This window comes from Lycium barbarum, chromosome 8 (assembly GCF_019175385.1).
Source record: "Lycium barbarum isolate Lr01 chromosome 8, ASM1917538v2, whole genome shotgun sequence".
NCBI lineage: Eukaryota > Viridiplantae > Streptophyta > Magnoliopsida > Solanales > Solanaceae > Lycium > Lycium barbarum.
Window position 1 is genome coordinate 9,221,741 of NC_083344.1, and position 23,196 is coordinate 9,244,936.

The following is a 23,196-nucleotide window of genomic DNA, read 5'->3' on the forward strand; positions in this document are numbered from 1 at the left end:
GGGCTATCAAATCTGCGACCGGTAGGCTGGGGAGGCGCGCTCTGCGCTGGCTGAGATGAAAATCTGCTAGGCTGCTGCGGCTGTTGGGGCTGTCTGCCCCGAAAATCTCCAGATGACCTGGCCCTCTTGGGCTGTCTCCGATCCTGGCCCCTGTCAGGCTGGTGTCCTCCTCTGCCCCGATCCTCCATACCCTGGGCATGGGCCTGGATACGGGCAATGTCCATACCGGGCTGAGCAGCCAATACTAAGCAGCTATCAACAAAATACCGATCCAGCCCCATAATATATCTGTGCATCCGGTCCGCCATAGTAGCCACCACAGTAGGTGCATATCGGGCCAAGGAATCAAACTCCAAACTATAGTCCCGAATACTGCGGCCCTTCTGCCTCAATAATAAGAATCTATCAGATCTGGCTCGTCGCAACTCTGGGGGCAGAAAGTGTCCAAGAAATGCCTGAGAAAAATCGCCCCAAACTGCTGGAGGAGCGCCGTCCCCCCTGGATAGCCCCCATGACTCGTACCAGTTTGCCGCCACATCATATAACCGGTACGAAGCTAACGCGACTGACTCTGTCTCGGAAGCATTAATCAAATCTAGAGTGCGTCGCATCTTCCTGATAAACTCCTCAGGATCCTCCTCGGGCTTTGTCCCGAAGAACTCTGGAGGGTTACAAGTCAAAAACTCACGGGCTCTCGAACTATCACGCCTGACTGCCCGGTCACCTCCCAGTCCATGCCCCTGAACCTGCCCTGCCACAAGTCTCGTCAGCAACTGGACTGCCTCCCTCATAGACTGATCCTCAGTGCCTGGCCGTGGAGCTGGAGGCTCAGGTACTGGAACTGCGGGAGCTGGCGGTGGAGCCGCCCCCCGATCTGCGGCTGCGGCCGCCCCAATCTCCTCCACGAGTGGCGGTGTAGACGAACCCTCTGTCTGGGGCAAAGTCCCCGGAGCAATATGTGCCTGGGCCCTGGTAATCCTCTGGACCCGGCTAGTCTCTCCCAAGGCTACTGACTTGGCCTTTTGGGCCGCTGTTGCCTTTTTTGGAGGCATATCTGTAAACATAGCCACTCGTCAGGGAGGGGTCATCCTGATAACACAGCTCTATCGCACGATCTAAGACAGAAAGAAGGGTAGTATCCTAAATGCCCTGTAGCCTCCTGTTTATAGGTGTGGTGCACAACACACCGATAAACAAGACTCTACTAGACACGGTCTGTGGACATTCCGAGGACGAACTGCTCTGATACCACTTTTGTCACGACCCAACCCCGTGGGCCGCGACCAGTGCCCTAGCTGGGCACCTATACGTACCCGATACCCAAATTAGCATATTATCAGAATAATAATATAATAATATTAGTGGATGCTACAGAATTTATCAGAAAAAGCAGACTTGGCACACATAGGCCGATAAGGCCATCATAGAACAAAGTATCCCAAACATGTGTACAGAACCCACACAGATGTATCCACAGACCTCTACAGAACATATCATAATCATAAGACGGGACAGGGCCCCGTCATACCCTGAACAAAGTACATATCCAGATAGCAGTGACAGACTGTACCAAAAGATGGGCTCTGAAGAAGAGAGCGCCCCAAAATAGCAGAAGTGGGATCCTAAACAGATGGATCAGCGAACCTGTCGTCTGTACCTGCGCGGCATGAAAACGCAGCCCCCGAAGAAAGGGGGTCAGTACGAAATATGTACTGAATATGTAAAGCGGAATCACAGAAGTCAAATCATAATGGTTACAGAAAATGAGTACAGAATCCAGAGTGTCAAATGCATATTTCCAAAACAGACAGAATGCGTACAGAAACATATGTCATATCATATCATATCCGGTCCCTGCCACGGGACTCGGCAGACAGAATGTGGCCACCCTCCCGACGCTGGTGCCACTATACAGAGGAATCAGAAAAAGGGGCGTGGCCCCGTATCATATAATGTCATATCAAAATGGCCATAACAGATCAGATCAGAATAGGCGGACATGGCACATCATACTCCACAGACCCATGTACGCGTATACCTGCCCCCTCACATCGGGACGCGGCGAACAATGCAGAGAATTACGCTTGACAACATATCCTGGCCCGGGCTCAGTGTGGGAAACATTGGGACATCCACGAATGGAGTAGTGAGAGACTAATGCAATTTAAAAATATCATAAATGTTTTCAAAGACTCGATGAAGCGTATCAAAGACAAACCAATCCAATGGAGTCGGACGGAATCATAATAAATGTATTTCGGATATCATAATAAATTACAGAAGTATAACTTTCCCGAAGTCATTCCGAGTGTCAAAATAATTTATAATATTTAACAGAATATTTAAAATAATATTCGTTAAGCGATTAGTAGGGTAATTAAAACATTTCTTTCAAAAATCGCTTAAAAAGGAAGCTTTAACACATTAGGGGCAAAAACGTAAATAGTGGGCCCGCCTCAGAACAAATAAGGCGGCGGGCTCAAATTGTGCCCTCTAAACATATAATATCATCTACGAAGGTTATACAGACATTCTATGACTTTCTGAGTAACTTAGAGCACAATTGCATAATTTCAGAAAAAGCGTATCAAAATGGTTCAATTCTACTGAAGGAAAAACTGAAATTTTGTCTTGCGGATTCCGAGGGCCAAGAGGTCCTTCGAGGCCCGGATCCGACCCTAATACACTAAGGGCATGCCAAGGGAAGAATTGGGTTTGCTTTACATACCTTTCACGCACCTTAAGCCTTTCCAAACTCACTTCCCGTTTCGTCGAAAAACTGCAATTGGTCAAGTTTACCAATTGTGAGTTATTAATGCCATTATTACAACTTTAAGCATATTTGGCTACCGAAATTTCGGCAGCACTTCCCCTATACATATGGCACCCTGAGAATTCAACTCGGCTAGAAATCATCAACAACAACCCAAACGACAACATCAATATCAACAATGAACATTAAAAACACAAATATCCTTCAACTAGTCATTTTTCTCACAAGTTGACATAATCTTCAATTCAACCCAAACTTTCACTAATATCAATAATTTCACATTCATCAACAATCAAGATCATCACCATATAGTTCTAGAAACATTTCATATCGTTTTCCTCAAGTTATACACTCGATATACATAATATACAATTTTCCGCCAAAGTCATAACTTATGCAAAACATCAAATCTTTGGCATACAACTTCATAACATGTTTCCAACTTCCAAATTCATCAATGATCATCACAACCAACAACCAAACAACTTCATTTCCTTAATGTCGGAAAATCATACTAAAACGACATAAGTTTCTACATTCCAATTCAATACAAACTTATATCATTCTAACTCCATTTACATACCAAGCATTACAACAACACTCCAATACACTAAACAACTTAATTCATTTCTATTCCAAATGCAATATACCACACGGCCATATGCTTATTTTTCCATATCAACTAAATTCATCCAACTTTCAATTCCCATATGCATTTCATCACAATCACAACTAGAATATAACATAAATTCAACACATTGTGGCTATACAATTGTGCATACCCACGGCTACACACCTACAACACACACCCACTTTGCAAACTTCCATTTTTCCATACAATCAACACATTTCTATATACTACAACACAATCAAAACTTCATAACACAATAAAAAGGTAGAAATTCTTACCTTTTCTTCAAGTCTTCTTCACTTGGAGATGTGATCACTTTGGTGATTCTAATGCTCCCCACTCCAATCCAACTATACCAAGTTACAAAGGAACCTTAACTTAGTAGGAAAACCACAAAAGAAAAAATTTTAGGAGCAAGATTTTTGGTGGTGAATTTTCCACACCAAACCCGAAATGGTCTTCTTTTTTTGCTCTTGTTTTGCTCTTCTTTCTCTTCTAAGTCTCTTGAACCTTCTAAGGGATATTGATCCCTTTATAATTAATTAGCACATGGAAATACTCATTAAAGCCATGGGTTGGGCCTCACTTGGCCGGCCACCCCTTAAACATTGGGCCTAAATTTTTATTTTATTTTTTTGGGCCAACTCGGTTGGTCCCGAGTTGGGCCTAGCCCATTGACCTTTCGACCTTAAAACGTTCATAACTTCTTGTACCGACGTCACCTGGAACCCGCGACCTATGGATTGAAAGCTAATTCAATTATCTACAACCTCTATTTCAAGGTATTTTCGAAATTCCAAACTTATAATACAGTTTTTGCCCCCCAAAGTCAGGTCACCCGAAAACGTTTTCTTAAAATTATTCGTTTGGAGGGTTTCCACTTTGATTTGGTCCAAAGGTACTTCATGAGTTGTGTTTAACTTTACATATGTGATTCATATGACTTTTCAGATGTTCCAAAAAAAATCTCGGTATGTGGGCCCCACCCCAGCAGATGCTCCGAGGTTAAAAAATACGAGATATAACACTTCTGGCCCCTCACGGTTTTCAAACGCGTATACGAAGGAGGAGGGCCACCAGGCACCATAGCTCACTTGTATAAACTGTCCGCTTTGGGAACTTCTGGCCCCTCACGGTTTTCAAACGCGTATACGAAGGAGGAGGGCCACCAGGCACCATAACTCACTTGTATAAACTGTCCGCTTTGAGAACTTCTGGCCCCTCACGGTTTTCATAACGCGTATACAAGTGGAGGGTCTTCTGGCCCCAGTCCACAACAGAGGTTTCGAGCATCGTGCTGATAACGTGTTGTAAACTGCTTGTACATATTGTCCGCTCACGGGGCTGAGGCTCCAAAGCGGACAATATCTACAAGCTGTTTATAACAGTATTTCAAATATAATGACCATACTACTATTTACAAAAAACACTTAATATTTTAATGCCCCAAAAGCCCACAAATATATTATTAAAAAAACTTAGGAATAAAAGGATGGATAATTTTTTTTCTTTTTCTTTTTCTTTTCTAGACAAGATAGACAGATTCTCTGACCAAGCCAACAATGTATACCTCATTTCTCTCACCACAAAAGCACAATCCGCACACTATCACAAAACACTCACTCTTCACCGTTGATCTCCTCTTAATCAACGACTTACACACACTCTCCGCTTCTTACCCGGATCTCCCTTAATACCCATCCGATCTTCCCCTTCACCTCCAACACACCAACGGCCACGATTTAAACCACCAGCTTTATATACCCACATAACTCTCACAACACAAAACATCACCCAAAAAAACAAATCTAAATCATTTCTCTTCATTTAAATTTCAAAATCCCTAATCTTTTCTCTATTTTTCTTCAAAAATGTCTGGTAGGGGTAAAGGAGGCAAAGGATTGGGAAAAGGAGGAGCAAAGAGGCACAGAAAAGTATTGCGTGACAACATTCAAGGAATTACTAAGCCTGCAATTAGACGTTTGGCACGTAGGGGTGGTGTGAAGCGTATTTCTGGATTGATTTATGAGGAGACACGTGGTGTGTTGAAGATATTCTTGGAAAATGTGATTCGTGATGCTGTGACTTATACTGAGCATGCTAGGAGAAAGACTGTTACGGCTATGGATGTTGTTTATGCTTTGAAAAGACAAGGAAGGACACTTTATGGATTTGGGGGTTAGGTTTTGTAAATTAGGGGGTTGTTGGCTAATGAATGTAGATTTGTTGTTTTCTTTTTTTCTTTTTTGGGCGTGGATTAAGATTTTTAGTTTTCTTTTGTGCTTGATTATGTAATTCTCTGTTACGTATTCAAGAAATAGAAATTTGCTTAGTCCTTATTTCTGTTACACTCTTTGTTTTAAAAGCTTTTTAATTTCTTATTTGCTTGGAAAAACTAACATATCTCAGTGCTCCAAAATTATTTGCTGTTCAATTAAAATTAAGAAGTTATGTAGAATCAATATTGCAAATATTAATGGCCATAGTAATATTTTGGGGGTTAGATTTTGTGAAATCAGGGTTCTTATGGGTAATGATGGTAGGTTTTTATCTTCCGTTGCTTTGTGCTTTTAGATTTGTTAAGGTTTCTTTCGAAATTGATGGTGTAATTCTCTATTACATATTCATGGAATAGAAATTGGTTAGTAGTTATTTCTGATTGTCTATTGTCATATACTTTCTTTGCTTTAATTTTGATTTTCTATTCACATTCTTGTAAAGTATACTATTATGAAGGTTATATTAACTGGCAATTTTGTCTTTACAGTTAAAAAGTATAGCTAAAGTTAGATTTGTGAAATTAGTGATCTAGATGGGCTTTTTGAACATTACCTTGTTGCTGCATAAGAATTTGTTTGAGGGCTTAGTTTATGTGTCGATTGATTTGTTGAAAGAATGTTGAATTTGTGGAAAAATGAATTGTTTATGGTTCCCTTGCCAAATTTATTCAGTTTTCTCTCTCTCTCTCTCTTTTTTTTTTTTTTTTTGAGCTTGATGGTGTGATTCGGTATTACATATTCAAAGACTAGAAATTTTCTTACTCCTAGTAAGATTCTCTCCGTCATCTATACTCTTTGCTTTAATTTTGCTTTTGCAATTTCCTTTCTTAGAAAGTATAATCAGTGGCGTATGTTATAAAAGGATTTAATCTTTTCAATTCCGGATGTTTCATTATAAGGATTGTTTGCGTGGTGCGGCACACGAGTGTCAAATATAGCTTAAAAGATGATGACCCGATGACGCACTCAATCGGTTCAAAATTTTATGGGTTGGGCTCAAGATAATTTTGCATTGAGCTGATTTTAGCCTAACTTAACATAATTCATTTTGAAGTGATCTTCAACTTAGTTCAATTCTAGCCCATTATTAAGATTTATTTGAATTTGAGTTTATTGCTTGAGATTTAATTTATTTTTTTCTATAAATTTTCTTTTCTTGTATCATGTATTTTATGAATTTGTGGTGTGTTGGAAAATTACCTTGGTGCTGCATAACGATTCATTCGAGGGCTTAATTATTGTGTCAATTGATTTTGTTGAAATATTGTTAAACTGTGAAAAGAAGAACCATTATTGGTGTTCCACTGCTTTTTTTTAATGTTTCGTATCAGCTAATTTTGTTGGGTTGTTTTCTTGCAGTTTTATTCAGTTCTTGTTACTGAGATTAACATATCAACAATCTGTGTTGTTCCGAATCAGTATTTCAAATGGTGTAATAAGCTTTTTATTGCTGGAAAATAATTGCTTTTGCTTTCAACAAAATAGTGCTCATTCCGTCTCAAATTATTTGTCTTGATTTTTAAAATTATTCTTTCAAATTATTTATCCTTTTAGAAGTTTATGACAAAATTAATTACTTTTGCTTATTTCACCCTTAGTAGTAATTGTATTTGAAGACTATAAACACCTTAATTATGGGGATGATATTATGATTGTTCAAGTACGAATCAAGAGTAAAATACTTAAAAATCCCTCCTAATTAATACTCCCCCTGTCTCATATTAATTGTTCTGTTTTGCTTTTTGAGATTCAAATTAACTAATCTTTGAAGCTAAATTGGATTAGATCAATTCAATATTTTGAAATTATAATTTAATTATTCAAAAACTATACTAAAAGTTGTAAAATGTAGGTCAAAGTTTATATAGTTTGACGGACAAGTAATATAGGAGGGAGATAAGAAGTATTTCTTAAAGGGCGTGTATTGAGATTCACCTTAGCTTGAATTAAAGATTGCTTCGCTGAACAGATTGACCCTCTGAATAGAAAAAAATGGAAATTCAATCAGTGTACAAGGCATGTCGACTTTGTTCATATGCATTTACCTCAGTCCAGTACTTTAGTTTGTATGTTCATATACGTTTTGCTTCTCACCAAATTTTGGTCTAGAATGGTGATGGACACCAAAAAATATTCATTGGATAATACAACATAACATAGTTTAGGTCTGCAGTTCACAAATCTAGCCAATTTTAGGCTTCTTTATAGGTTGAATATACATGAGGCCCTTTAAATTATTTAGATACATGAATTGAGAATTGTAGCCATTGAACATAAAAACTCGAGCCAGAGCCAAAGCGCGTTAAAATGATTATTTCACCCTTTAAATACATAGATTTGAATGTTGAGTGATTATCTCATTCAAGGGGAGAAATAGGTACATGAGTGAGACAACCTTTTCACTCATGGTACCTCTTCAAATCCATGACAATAGTATTCAAACAAGCTTGCTATAGTGAAACATGGAACAACTCGAGGGTATGCTGGAAGTCAAAGCTTTGAGAAGTGAAAATCAAATATAATGTATTGGAGTTTGAAAAATTTCTAGGAGCTTCAAATGCATTTCAAACTCTCTGATTTTTGAATTTCATGAAAAGATTTGTGGAGTTGCCGCTTTTTAAGGGGAAATAGCATATGGACAAATATATTCCTACTTAAAATACGAAATAACTCTAACACTCGGTGCTATAGTTTGAAAGTTCATGAAGTTTAAATTTCAAGGAACGATTCAAGGAATTTGAACTTATAAAAGTTCTAACTCCAGAAACAATTCATGGGGTTTAAATTTGTAAAAGTTCCAACTCCAGAATTTTTTACTCGAGTTTGCAGTGGTTACTATAAGTGAAATAATAATAAAATATAATATTAATATTAAAAGAGATATGATGAAATAATGTGAAAATGATTCCATATACCCTTTTTGAACTCAACGATAATCTATACAAAATAATGTGGAAACTGTATAGTCTTCCATGAATAATTCATCGAGTTTGATCCGATAAATATTTAACTTCAGCAGTTATTATGGAGCTTTTTCGTATTTTAGCTAGGGATAACTTTATTCATTTTTTTTCTTGAATTGTTGTCTACAGAGTAGCTAAATAAATAACTGTTGAAATAGTGACTGGTGTTTAAATACCGATGTTAAAAGTGGGGCAGTTTGCAGTAATGCCCTTATTTGGGGTGATCTTTAATTTTTACCCATCAAAATAAAAGTATTTAGCTTTTGTCCTTTTTTTAAAAGGATTTCGGGTTTGAACTCCTGCTCAGGCGAAAATTAAAAAAAAAAAAATCGCTAGACAGAGGTTGCCTATAAATTCTACCCCGTTGGGCATAGTTTGCCTTTAAAACTTTGCCTCATCGGGCATAATTTACCTGCACACTATGTCTTAAGGTAGAGTTTTGCAGGAAAGCTATGCCTTAGCAAACTCTACTCAATAGCACTAATGATCTTGTTTTACCTTATATCATACAAGTTGTGATAATGATTATGCATTGACGGGGGCAAATTGCAGGCTTATCAGCTTACACACTCGAAGTAGACCAACAACAACAACAACAAGCCCAGTATAATCCCACCATGTGGGGTCTGGGGAGGGTAAAGTGTACGCAGACCTAACCTCCACCTTGAAAGGTAGGACGGCTGTTTCCGAAAGACCCTCGGCTCAAGAGAGGAGAGGAGAGGAGAACAAGAGAGGAAAAACAAGGCAAACACAAAAAAACAATGTTGCTTGTTAACAAAGCAGATCTTTTACCCATTTCTATCAGGTCAGCATGTTGAAAATATAGTTGTTGTTTCCTATCAGATCTCTTATTTTTGGATGTGCAATTTATGGTTCTTGCTAGGGGTGTTAAATATGGCTCAAAAGATGATGGCGGCCAAAATTTTATGGGTTGGGCTCAAAATAATTTCATATTGAGCTAATTTTAGCCCAACCTAACATAGTCCACTTTAAAGTGATCTCCAACCTAGCTCAATAATGCCCGTTTTAATGATTTGCTTAAAGGGAAAACTACATATATATACATCTTAAGGAGAAATATTTACGAAACGTGACGATAGCTTTCCTTATTTACAAAACATAACGATATATTACAAAACATGACGGATTTTCATATATTTTTCGGTTTTTTTTTCCAGAAAACATATTTTTTTAAAAAAAATTATTTAAAAATTTTTATTTTTATTTTTATTTTTTTGCTCAAAGGCTTAAAAAATACCTCAAATTTTTGTATATGAAAGCTCTATGAAAAATGTATGAAATGTGTATGTATGAGCGAAATTTTTAATATAATTTTCATACACAAAATTGTGAGCGAAAACTTTAAGGCTTGAATATTGTATGAAAGTTGTTACAATTTTGTTGTAGTTGTATTAATTTTTCAGAAACCTAATATGAACATTATATTCGAAAAATGTGAATGAAATTCTAAGTCTTGAGCGAGATATACACATTTCATACCATTCTCATGCATAAAATTTTGAGTGTAATGTTTAAGCATTGATCGAGATATACACACTTCATACATAAATTTTGAGCAAACTTTTTAAGCCTTGAGTAAGATATACACATTTCATACACAAAAATTTGAGCGATTATTTTAAGTCTTGAATGTTATATCAAAGTGGTATACAATATTGTTGTAGTTGCATTAATTTACAGAAATCTCACATGATCTTTATACACAAAAATGTGAGCGAAATTTTAAGACTTGAGCGAGATACAAATTTCATATTGTTTTCATACACAGAATTTTGAGCAGATTTTTAAAGCCTTGAATGAGATATACACATTTCATACATTTTTCATACCGTTTTCATACATAAAATTTTGAGTGAACTTTTTAAGCCTTGAATGAGATATACACATTTCATACATAAAATTTTGAGCGAAAAAAATATATAATTTTTTTTTTTTTTTTTTTAAAATAAAAAAATAATTTTTATTTTTTATTTTTTTAAAAGAATGTTTTTATAGGGTTTGTAATGTTATGTTTTGTAAATATAAAACCATCATCACGTTTCATAAATATTTCTCCTTAAGATGTATATATACGTAGTTGTCCCTTACTTAAATTTGGTTTTATTGCTTGAGATTTGCCTTTTTTTTTTTAATCATGTATCTTATAAGTTTGTGGTGTGTTTGATATGAAGGAAAATATTTTTCACGAAAAATGTTTTTCTCGAATATATTTTCCACAAAAAATGTTTTCCACATAAAATCGATGAAAAATATTTTTAGCGAAAATGTATTTCTAGAAAATATTTTCCACGAAAAATGTTTTTCTAGAAAATAGATCCTTAAAAAAAATTGGGTCAAGTTAGGCGGGTCATGACCCAACCCATGTTTAGCCCATTTCAGCCCAAATAACTTTTGGATCAATGTTAGCCCAACCCATTTATTACCTTAGCCTATTTTGATTGGGCCAATTTCAGTCCAACCCGCCCATTTGACACGCCTAGTTCTTGCTTTATCTTCTGCAGAAAGAAATGGGCTGGATACTCCCATAAGTAAGGGATCATTTTTCTGTTCTGGTCAGCCTTCAAAGGCAGAATTTTGCGTTCAGGCAAATTCTGCCTTAAGGTAGAGTTTTGAAGGTAAAATTCTGTCTTGCGAATTTAAATCTTTGCCTTGCGATATTTTTTTACTGAGCTGAGATTTTAACCCCAAATCTCAGGGTATTAAGCGAAGGACAAAAATTAAAGACCACCAATTTGAGGGCTAAAAATTAAAGACCACCCCAAAGAAAGGACAATCCGCGCAAAAAAAATTAAAATGGCTCTTTACCAATTTTATTCTATAATAGCCAAGCCCAAAAAGATACATAAATGAATAAATAAAAAGAAAACTGAAAAATGTGACTACAAATAGGAAGAAATGTACTCCCTTCGTCTAATTTTACTTACCTAGTATATTAAAAATAGATATTCATTTTTATTTATTCAGTTTAAAAAATTAAGAGATAATTTATCATTCCTAATTTAGCTATATTATTAAATATTTGATTGAAAACTTCAAGGAATAATTAACGATTGCATAACTTTAATATATTTGATTGATTTTAATAATTAAGATGATATATAATAATTAGAATAATATGGTAAAATTCTCATTTTATTTATTACTCTTTAATCAAGTAAATGTGGACAAGTGAAAATGCAGGGACATAGTAGCATTTAATTTAACCTGATAAATATCTTGGTGTAGGTAGAGCTGTCAATATGGGCTTGACCCGCGAGGCCGGCCCAACTCAACTCTTTATTTAAGTAGGGTTGGACTAAGATTTCTTTGAGCCATATAGAAGTGAGAGTCAAAATCCCAGCCTCTCTTGGCCCGCTGGCCTCAAGGGTTGGGCTGAGGCCAGAAAAAAATAATAAATTAATTAACTTTTTTTTTTTTAAATATAAGTAAATTAAACCAAAAGATAAAAAATAAGGAGAAAAAAATACACTTACTACTAAGTAGTAATTAAAAACCGAAGTAATACTTTTTAGTCTTAGAATTTATATTATGTTTAATTTCTTTTGAACGTGATCTGAATTAGTGATTAAAAATAATAATAATTTATATTTCTTCTCTTGAGTTTTTTCTTCTATGATATGGATTTGCGCAAGAATGAGTGATAGAAAATTCTATTTCATATTGTAAAAGTTTCATGTTCAAATTGTACCAAAAATTATTTAAAAAATATTACTTTAAAAACTAAAAAACTTAACGGGCTGACCCGTCCTATCCCATAGCTCGCTTAAGGCTGAATTGGATTGTCATTTTATAGGCCCTTCAATCCCATTTAATTCTTTGATCGTTTGCGGTTGGGCTGGGTTGGGCTGGGCACCTCATTTTGACACCTAGGTGTAGGCCACTGGACCCAAAGTGAAGTTCCCTACAAGAAACCACAAGCTGTGCCTATATTTATTTATCCACTACAAAATCATCCATGTTGGTGTCTTGAAAAATCTAGGGTTTCATGGTTGTTTTCTCGAAAAATTATGCTTCTCCTAGCTGGGGTGTTGAAGAACTAATTAAAATCCTCAAGTTAAAGCAGATAATTTTGCGTATTTTCTACGATGTCGATCCTTCTCAAGTGCTAAAGCAAACTGGGTGTTTTGATGAAGATTTGGGTATACAGAAGGAACGGTTATTTGGGGATTTGCGAAATGTTGCTGACAGGTATAATCTCTTAACCTTGTAGTCATGGGTTCGAGCCCCACGGTGGGGCGCTTATTTGTTAAGTTTTCCTTGTGTGTATGTTGTTGTTGGGTATGGTCTCTTGGTGCTTTCTAATTTGTGCATATTTGAATGACTATAATGAATTGGTAATTCATAAGTATATTCTATAGCTTCAATTGTGCATAATTGAATGATTCTAATGCTTAAATAATTTAAGGCTGCTAAGAATGATAGTTAAGAGAGAAGGACCTAAAAGATTATGTAGGCGTTTGGCCATAGATTTCAAGTATTTTCACTTTATTTGGAATTTATGAAGTTGGAATTATATTTGGTTATAGGCTTTACAAAGGAGAGAATATAACACTTTATTTGAAATTTATGAAAATGGAGTTGAAAAACAGGTGCGGAGCACTTTTCCAGATTTGGAGTCCAACTCCAAGTTAGTTTTGGAAATTTTATAACCAAACACTGATCTTGAAAAGTGAAAACTATTCTGGAAAAAAGTGAATAATTTTCATGCGCAGACGGCTCTTAAGTGTTTTTTTCAATAGTTTTTTAAGTGTTTGGCTCTTATTGTTACGGTTCTTTTTTCCATAATTAGTTATTATTGTTGTTATAACGTTTCTTTTGTTGTTAACAATTTGTAGGCATGAATCTAAATTTATCGAGAATATTATAGAAGAAGTCCTACCAGAGGTGAACCAAACACCTCTAGATGTTGCTTGGTACCCAGTTGGAGTAGATATTTGTGTCAAAGATATAGAGTTGTTATCGAAAAATGAATGTGTTGATAAAGTTCACATGGTTGGTACATTTGGCATTGGTGGAATAGGAAAAACAGAGGGCATCAAGTTGTACTTTTAAGTACGGATTTGTTGAAGAAGCTATGTCACTCTTTAATAAGTTGGAAAGAAAGAGAACAAATATTATATTGTATCTTACAATATAATCATTAATGGCTTGTGCAAAAATGGTAAACTTGACAAATATTAGATGAAGCAAGAGGTATGTTAAGAAAATGGAGGACAACGGTTGTGTGCCGAACAATGTCACATACAATGTTATTGTGCAAGGTTTTCTCAGGTGTAGCAAAATTAGTGAAATGGCAACATTCATGAAGGAAATGGTTGGAAGGGGATTCTCATTTGACGCAACTATAACGGAGTTATTGATAAACTTTATAAGGAAGAATCCTTCTGTCCTTGACATGATACCAGAGCTTCAATTGATAAATAAGAAGTGAACATGTCTTTCACTTAATTTGTTGGGCTATCAAATTATCTGGGAAATAAGTTGGAAAGAAAGAGAGAAAATATTCGTATAGTATCTTACAATATAATCATTAATGGTTTGTGGAAAAATGGTAAACTCGACAAAGCTCGTGCTATATTTGAGAAGCTTTCTTTAATTGGATTGCTTCCAGATACAAGAACATATAATATAATGATAAATGGATTTTGTCTTGAAGGGTTGTTAGATGAAGGCATGAAGCAAGAGGTATGTTAAGAAAATGAATGTGTAGATGAAGTTCACATGGTTGGTATATATGGCATTGGTGGAATAGGAAAAACAATTTTGGCAAAAGTATCTCAAGAAGCCTGTGATGTTCTACAAGGAAAGAAGTCTTTATCTTGATTATAGTTTTTTTTAAACCTAATCTCATTTTTTATTTACTCCTCATTTCTGTGGACAACACAAGAGTTCAATACATTTGTGCTGCTTCTCTTGTTAGTAAATTAATTCTAGTTGTTTATAGAAATGAGCATTTGATAAAGTCAAACTCATACTATCAAGGGCAAAAATTATCAAATCAAAATTCACCTATTTAACAATTATCCAAATCAGTTCTTATTAAATTTAACGAGTAGTGTAGTGGTTATATAGACTATATTTCCGAGACTAGCTATTCAAATATGTTTAAGTCTTTTTTTTTTTCAAATCAATTCATCATTTTTTTTGTGTATTCTATTGTTTAGTTAGTTCTTATTAAAAATCAAATGATTTTTTTTTTCCGGAAATGATGAGTTCTTATTAACTCTCTATGCTTATATCCAATTGTAGAAATTAAGCTTGCTTGAAGAAATCAGGTATAAGAAGTAACAACTTTAGAAAAGTACTGCATAGTTATACATATTGAACAATCATGTAATTATTACGTGTACTATATATACGGAATATTCTATTATCAGGTTTCTGCATTCTCTTTTGCCCTCTTTGTTCACCTTCGTTCTAAAAAATATGTATTATTTCTTATTGAATGGTGTTAGCTAGTATCTGAAAGAATCTCATCTTAGCTCTTTGAGAAATTTTACATTTTTTGGTTTGCCAAAGAGGATAATGAAATTGGTAGAGGCTGTTTGCAGATCTTTCTTATGGTCTGGTACTGCAGAGAGTGCAAAAAAAAAAAGAAGCAAAAACCTGCCTCCCGAAGGCAGGAGGGCAAAATGTCATGAATATTTGTCTTAGGAACAGAGCTGCAGTAATCAAACAACTTTGGGCAATTGCTGACAAGAAGGACCGTACCGCCTCTAGATTAGGTGGGTGCATAGCTATTATTTGAAGAATGAATCAGTGGACTCTTGCAACATCCCTGGTAATGCTACTTGGGTTATAAGAAAGATAGTGAGACTAGAAAGTTCATCCTCCTATCAACTTCTCTTCAGGGAGCCTTTCATGCTAGGTTGGCATCTAAGTTGCGCGGACTCTTCACTTCCATTGCCTTACCCGTGTTGGATTCTCCAAAAATGCACTACTTTTGGAGTGTCTGACACGCACATGTCGATATTTTTGAAGAGTCCGAGCAACATAGGTTGGCATCTGATGTCAAGGGGAATAAATTGTCAATCAAGAGCATGTATGTCACCCTGCTTCCAATTGATCTCAAATTCCCATGGAAATCTCTCACACTACAACCAAGCATTCATCCAAGACATAAATTTACTTTGTGGTCAGCAGTGCAAAGAAGGCTAGCAACATGCTTAGATTTGGTATTCATGTGCCCCTGAATTGTGTCTTTTGCAACTCTCTAGCTGAATCATTTGACCACCTGTTCTTCTCTTGTTCCATCACCAAAGCAATATGGCAGAGATTACTACTGTGTTTGGGCCTTCAAAGAAGTATTGGTGACTAGCAAGAAAGGAAACTGGTAGAGATGAGATCATCTGCTGTGTATTTGCTATTGTGGTTGCATCTATCTGGAAAGAGAGGAATGGCATCAGGTTTCAAAGAAGTGTTTATCAGTGTAACAGGCTGCGCAGCGAGATTGCAATACATATCCACATACACGGCAGAATACATATCCAATCGTCAGGTTATTCTTATTCTCTCTGTAGCCTTGTGTTGAGAGGAACCGGTAGTCTTGGTCTTGTTATCTAGATATGTAGTTAGGCTCCTTGTAAGTTGAGTCTTGGTCTTCATTTTGAGAAACAGGTAGTCTGCCCTGTTTGGTTTTGTAACTATTACATTGGTATTAATAAAATCCTTTTATTTACTAAAAATAATAATGTATTTTCTTTGTTTGACCTTCAATTTGTATATGCCATTTTTCTCTATTATTTTCTGGGACTTAAACATGGTGTTATGGCACTACAGGGTTCCAAAAAAGGTAGAAGTACTGAAGGTATATCCCTGTGCATTAAAAGGTGAGAACTTGAGGGCCAAAGAATGTAAGAAAATGAAAAATCTTAGGGTGCTTAAAATCGACAAGTTTACATGTTAGTGGAAATCTTGAGCTGTTGTCTAAAATATGTACCATTGTATTTTCCACCCGAGAAACTTGTATTTCTAAATATGCAAGGGAGTAATGTCCAAGAACTTAGTTTAAATTTGTAGGTTTGTTACTCAATGTTACAATTTCATGTGTACCGTAATCGCAACTGACGAAAAGAAAATCTTACTTGAAACTATCTTTGGTTTACTTGTAGTGTAGCAAAAGTAAGTTTGAAGAAGTTGGATCTCTATGATTGCAAGCAACTCAGAAGAACTCCAAACTTCAATGGTTCACGAAGTCTAGAGACTGTGTTCAAGGGCGACAGAGGTCCACAAGTCAATAGGAATTTGGACAGAGTAATTGATTTATGGATCTTCCGAGCAACATATGCCAGCTAAAATCTGTTGATTCGTTGGACATTAGGAGCTACTCATCTAGACAAACGCTGCTAGTAGACCTGGGAGAGATGCGAAATCTACAATATCTTTTTGCACTTGATGGCCTGGATCTATTGAAATGCTAAGAGATCTTGAAGTTTTAGAGGAGGAAGGTCATTATTTCCATAGTCATAATCTTGCATCTTGGCCTAATGAATTGCATGAGTTAAATATTTATTCCAATGCGATGGGATTCCAGATTGGCACAACAATCAAGTAACGAGTTCATCTATCTGCTTCACTATGGAGACACATATGGGGTATGAATTTTTTGAAATGATTTGTCTCGTGTGTTCGTAAGTTTGTCAACATATGTTTTCTAGTGGTGTGCAAGGCTTCTGCTGTTGTACTATTGCCGAAAAAGAGACAATGGTGTACTATGCCTGCCGCACAAGTAGAACTTGTGTGTTCTCTACTGATGTTACTTACAAGAACCTTTTGATGGCCAGATGAATTCGCTATGTTGTGCCGTAACTCAACACAAGGAATTGGGATCCCCTGTTCATTTCTAAGAGTCAATTCTGCAGATGACTTGTCATGTTATTTATCTTATGATACAAAGTTCGTATCTGAAGCTTTTTATATTTATTCTCTTTAGCGTCTTAAAGGAGATATGAGTAATTTTCTGTTGAACTGGGGATTTCTTGAGTATTTTCCTATTGTTGAAGGGTTGTGACTATTATGAGTTATGACTGAGGTGGGGATAGGGCTATACAAGTTTAAACTTGTTTTTTTGGCTACTGTTCATTTGGCTAAAGCGTAGACCATTCAACTCTGATTTTTAGTTGTAGTCTTAATCACTCTTTGGCGTTGAGGGACGTCGGTGATCATAAGCTTGATATTTTACTAATATTTCTTCATTCTTGTTCTGGTATTTCTTTTGTGCAACTTCTTGATCAACCAAGGAAATGACTCATCGTATATGTAATTTGATTGTTGGCTATGGCTTCTTTACTTTTTCTTTTACGTTTTTCATTCATTTGTTGGAGATTCATTTAGTGATCAGTTGTATATCTGTTTTCCTATTCTTTAGGACAAGCATCAAATTGAATCTTATTTCAATACTATGAATACCTTCCAACGAGTTCCTAAAGGGCAAATGCAGATATATATATATATATATATATCGCTTGGAGGACCCTATTTTAAGAATATTTAAAGTTTATAAATGTTTTTAAGTTTAGCAGCTTCAAAAATTAACTTTATACTAGCAGTTGACAGGGGTGCTTATCGGGCGGTTCGGTTGGATATTAGCGTTTAACGGTTCGGCTTATCGGCTATCGGTTTTTAAATATACCAATCCATTAACTAACCTATAAGATAGCGGTTGGTTCGGTTTGGATTTAACGGTTATCGGACAGTTATCGGTTGGCTTATTGGTTAATCAACAAAGTCAATTAAAAATAAAAAAGGCAAGCGGTGATTTAAACCTAGTTTAATGGAAGAAATTTCAACAGATTAAGGATGGGAAAGAACAATTGCAAGGGGAAAAAATGAGCCAGAAAGGATTGTCATTGTGAGACAACTAACAACAAAGTTTATAATTTACCTTAAAAAAGGAAATTCACATAAGAAAGAAATCATCTCAGCATGTGATCCAAATATTATGGAAATTAATGTGACATAGAAATATGTAATCAAGTGCAAGTCTTTCAAACTCAGCAGAAAGAACCGCAAACCTTTTTATTGCACCATGAGTCCCTCACCCAGAGCTAGAGATTTTAAAAGTGTTGATCATTCTTAACGGGTTAACGGTTTACCCAATAAGGAAATCGAGTAATCCGTACCCCGCACCGTTAAGCCATTAATGATAAAATTTCAATCAGTTCTTCAACCATTAACCCGATAACCCCATACCAATAAGCCGATAAACCTATTTTGCGGTTGGGTTTTCGGTTACGGTTTGGTTTTGAACAGCTCTAGCAGTTGTGGTTGCAAGAACTTTAGATATACGGTTCTGAAATCGAACTTGTCAAAATTATTTAGTCAAATGAGTTAACAATAGACCTTTGTGGTCCGGCCCTTCCCCGGACCCTGCGCATAGCGGAAACTTAGTGCACCAAGCTGCCTTTTTTTTTTAGTTAACATAATGTAATCCCCGAGTCAAAATGCAACTCAAACTCAAATATACAAAATAAATTATTTAGTCAAATGAGTCAACATAATGTAATTCCCGAGTCAAAATGCAACTCAAACTCAATATGCAAAATAAATTGAGTAATTAAAAATTATGCAGATTGGAAGAACCTAAGTTAATAATTTAAAAGAATACTTTTGTCTCCAACTTTTTTCAACCAAATGAAAAAAGGATGGAACTTTGGATTATGTTGGGTAAATTGATATGATCTATTATTTAACTTATTTTGAAGCAGCACAAAATAGGGACAGAAGTGCATATGACCCATAACTGTTAGTCCTTCTGTTTCAAAATGTTTATCTTGCTTTTCTGTTGGGAAAATGACCTAATAATACTACTTAAGATACTATATTACAAAACACAAGATTACTTTTCATTATTTACAAAATCTAACAACTTAATTACAAAATATACTAGATCTGAAAAAATTAAAAAGCCCAACCCTTCCCTCCCGTTCTGTTCACGCAAGGAAAATACAGAGAGAACAATTTCAACACTCGGAGTGAGAAGAAATAGAGAGCAACGTGTTTTCTTTTTGCTAGCTCACCCGAACCGCTACAACACCACCATAGATCTCCATTAACACCGCCGTTGATCTCCGATCTTGAGTCGAACTCAATCAGTGTGCAAACAGAATCGACATCAAGCGACATCAATTTGGCATTTGTAACTTATGACTTAGATTCGAATTTCATGTAATTATGCTTTTTTTTCCTGTTGAGCTACACTTATGTTCTTCCTGGCTATTTGATGTAATTTGTTATTAAAGATTATCAATTTGACATCTAGGTCTATGTTTTGTTTGTCACTATTCCTAGATACTGTAGATCTAGCATTTTGAACTCAGCGGTAAAAGAAGTAGAATGAATTGATGTTGTTTTTTATTTGATTAATTTTGTATCCTTTATTGATATCATGTTGTAGGTTGGTGAGATTGTTGAAAGATTTGAGAAGGGTTTCTATTTGAAAGGCTTAATAATTTCAAATTTTGAAGTGAGATTCAAAATTGTATTAATGTTGTATGATACTTGTATGTTGAGTTTGTATGAACATTGAATTTTAAGTTTTGTATGTTCTATTATTTATATTAAATTTGTATGAATATTGTAAGAAAGTTGTATACAATGAAGTTGTATTAAATTTTCAGAAATCTAACATGAACTTTATACAAGTATTATACAGTTGTATACATATTTTATACGATTTTATACACGAAATTGTGACGGAAATTCTGTGCCTTGAGCGATACAATAAAAATGTAAGAATTCTAAGCCTTGAGCGAGATATACATATTTCATAGAGTTTTCATACACAAAATATTGAACGAAATTTTCAAGCCTTGAGCCAAATATACATATTTTATACAATTTCCATAGAGTTTTCGTACACAAAAAATTGAGCGAAATTTGTAAGCCTTGAGGGAAATTTTTTGTATATGTTTTATAAGAAATCTGTTGTTATATTTTGTGATGTGATTCTTCGAGTTAACAAAGAACCAATCGACCAGGATCTTGTTCTTGAAGCGGTTTGATGGGCAGATTCAAGAAACGGACGTAAATCGGTCTATAGTTCTCGAAATTATATGTTTTCAAGACGAGGAGAAAGATGACGTTTTGAACTATAAAAATAACTATTGAATCGTTTAAATCAAGTAAGTATTAAAGGCGGAATGATGGAAAGAAAATTAGGGTTCTGGATATGAACTAGAACGAATTTTAATCAAGAAACGCGTTCTTGAATGATCAAGAACAAATAAAGTTCCCAAGTCACCACTTGAAATCAACTTACGTGATAAAGAAACACCACACGCTATTGAAAACAAGATAAAGACTATCACCACCTTGCTTGGAACCAAAAACAAGGATAAAGAAGACCAAATAGAGAAAATAACTCTATTGCAAACTAGGGTTTATGCTAAAAAACGTGAATAGTGTTTAACAAAGAATAAGAACCCTTTATATAAGCCTAGGGTCTCTTCTTTGATGACTACAAATCTCTATTCCACTCTAGAAAAGAAGTAGCTAAAAACAAGGAAAGTAAAATCCCTATTCTACAAAGAAAAGGGAAAGTAAAACCTACTAGAAAAAGGAAACCAACTAATCCTAATTTAAGAAGGAAATAATTTTAACTTGGCTTCTTGGGCTTGAAATCATCCTTGGGCTTCTTGAATTTGAAGACAAGTCCACATACCAATTCTTGGGTTCACAAGAGCTTATTGTTGACGCCCTAAATAACAAAAGCCCAATATAGCTTCTTGATTTTCATCATTCTCCCCTAGTTGAGAAAAACTCGTCCTCGAGTCTGAAGGCTCAATAAATGGTGCTAGATCAGCTATATTAAATATCGGGGATACCCCATACTCTTCTGGTAGCTCCACTCTATAAGCATTATTACCTAACTTTTGAACAATACGAAAGGGACCATCAGCTCTTGCTTGCAACTTTGGATACTTTTGTTTAGGAAGCCTTTCCTTCCTCAAGTATACCCACACTAAGTCTCCCACTTTAAAGAGTTGTTTCTTTCTCTTCTTATCAGCTTGTTTTTTGTATATTTTTGTTTGCCTCTCAATCTCTTGTAAAAATTTCTCATGAATTTTCTTTAACTCTTTAACTCTCTCATCAGCATCTCCACTAAAAGAGTGATTTTAATGAGAGGAGATAATTCTAAGGGACCAAGAGGATTCTTACCATATACCACTTCAAAAGGACTCTTTCCGGTTGTTTGATTCACGGACTTGTTGAAAGCAAATTCAGCCTGCGGCAGCAATGACTCCCACTCTCTTATGTTCTTCTTAACCCGACTTCTTAATAGGGAACCCAAACTCCGATTGACTACCTCTGTTTGTCCATCCGTCTGAGGGTGATAAGACGAACTATACTTCAACTCTGTACCAAGCTTATCCCATAAAGTACGCCAAAAGTGACTTAGAAACTTAGTGTCACAATCTGAAACAATGCTTCTAGGAATACCATGCAACTTGACAATATGGTTAAAGAACAAAACAGCCACATGTGTTGCATCACTTGTCTTTTTGCATGAGATAAAGTGGGCCATCTTAGAGAACCTATCTACCACGACAAAGATAGAATCCTTACCTTCTTGAGTTCTTGGTAATCCAAGCACGAAATCCATGCTGATATGTTCCCAAAGTGATGTGGGAATTGGCAAAGGTTCGTATAACCCCTTATTGCTACCATGCATCTTTGCCCTTTTACAAGTTTCACAACGTTCAATCAACCTCAAAACATCTCGATTCAACTTGGGCCAATAGAAGTTTTCTTGAATCATCTTTAATGTCTTAGAATGGCCAAAGTGACCAGCTAATCCCCCCTCATGTGCTTCTCTAACAATGGACTCTCTTAAAGAGCCTTGTGGTATGCAAAGTTGCTTGCCATAGTAAAGAAAACCATCTCTTATCAAGAACATTCTTTGTGGACCTTCCAAGCATCTCGTCCAAATGACTCCAAAGTCTGGATCAGCCTCATAAAGTTCCTTAATATGGTCGAATCTGAATACATTTGTTTGCATGATGGAAAGCACACGTGGTCTTCTACTAAGAGCATCAGCAACTTGATTTAGTTTTCCAGCCTTGTGCTTGATCACAAATTGAAAATTCTGAAGGAACTCTACCCATTTTGCATGCCTCGCGTTGAGTTTTTGTTGATGATTAAGATACTTTAGTGCCTCATGATCAGAATATAAAACAAACTCTCTGGGCAGCAAGTAATGACTCCAATGTTGCAAAACTCGAATAATAGCATAAAACTCTTTCTCATAGGTGGAATACCTCAGCTTAGGTCCACCCAACTTCTCACTAAAGTATGCAATGGGTTTACCTTCTTGACTAAGGACTCCTCCAATGCCAACACCTGAAGCATCACATTCTACTTCAAATAGATTAAAGTTTGGTAACTGAAGGATAGGAGCTTGTGTCATCTTATTCTTGATCAATTCAAAACTCTTTTGGGCAGCTTTATTCCACTTGAATATGCCTCCCTTCAAACACTCAGTTATAGGAGCAACCAATGTGCTGGAATCTTTAATAAACCGTCTATAGC

The 23,196-nt window shown here is 35.8% G+C and overlaps 2 protein-coding genes across 6 annotated transcripts; both read left to right on the top strand.

Annotated features, from left to right (window-relative positions):
* Positions 1 to 5,174: 5,174 nt before the first annotated feature.
* On the top strand, positions 5,175 to 5,752 carry LOC132605880 (histone H4). The gene has a single exon (XM_060319144.1). It carries the CDS (start codon positions 5,276 to 5,278, stop codon positions 5,585 to 5,587), a length of 312 nt encoding a protein of 103 aa, XP_060175127.1. The 5' UTR covers positions 5,175 to 5,275; the 3' UTR covers positions 5,588 to 5,752.
* A 6,786-nt stretch (positions 5,753 to 12,538) lies between these two features.
* LOC132605881 (disease resistance protein RML1A-like) lies at positions 12,539 to 17,875 on the top strand. Of its 5 annotated transcripts, none has more exons than XM_060319147.1 (4): positions 12,542 to 12,855; positions 15,219 to 16,165; positions 16,447 to 16,496; positions 16,779 to 17,875. In XM_060319147.1, exons 2-4 carry the CDS (start codon positions 16,007 to 16,009, stop codon positions 16,960 to 16,962), a joined length of 393 nt encoding a protein of 130 aa, XP_060175130.1. In that variant the 5' UTR covers positions 12,542 to 12,855; positions 15,219 to 16,006; the 3' UTR covers positions 16,963 to 17,875. The 5 variants fall into 5 exon arrangements, 2 of the variants coding, with proteins under 2 accessions (XP_060175130.1, XP_060175129.1); XR_009569486.1 differs by lacking the exon at positions 16,447 to 16,496 and adding an exon at positions 13,503 to 14,352 and having other exon boundaries at positions 12,546 to 12,855; XR_009569485.1 differs by lacking the exon at positions 16,447 to 16,496 and having other exon boundaries at positions 12,539 to 12,855; positions 13,503 to 16,165; positions 16,784 to 17,875.
* The last annotated feature ends 5,321 nt before the right edge of the window (positions 17,876 to 23,196 follow it).

Coding starts and splice junctions, on each gene's coding strand:
- LOC132605881 (XM_060319146.1), top strand. CDS start 12,653: ATGGTTGTTTTCTCGAAAAATTATGCTTCTCCTAGCTGGGGTGTTGAA. Junction 12,856..13,502: donor TTGCGAAATGTTGCTGACAG/GTATAATCTCTT, acceptor AACAATTTGTAG/GCATGAATCTAAATTTATCG.
- LOC132605880 (XM_060319144.1), top strand. CDS start 5,276: ATGTCTGGTAGGGGTAAAGGAGGCAAAGGATTGGGAAAAGGAGGAGCA.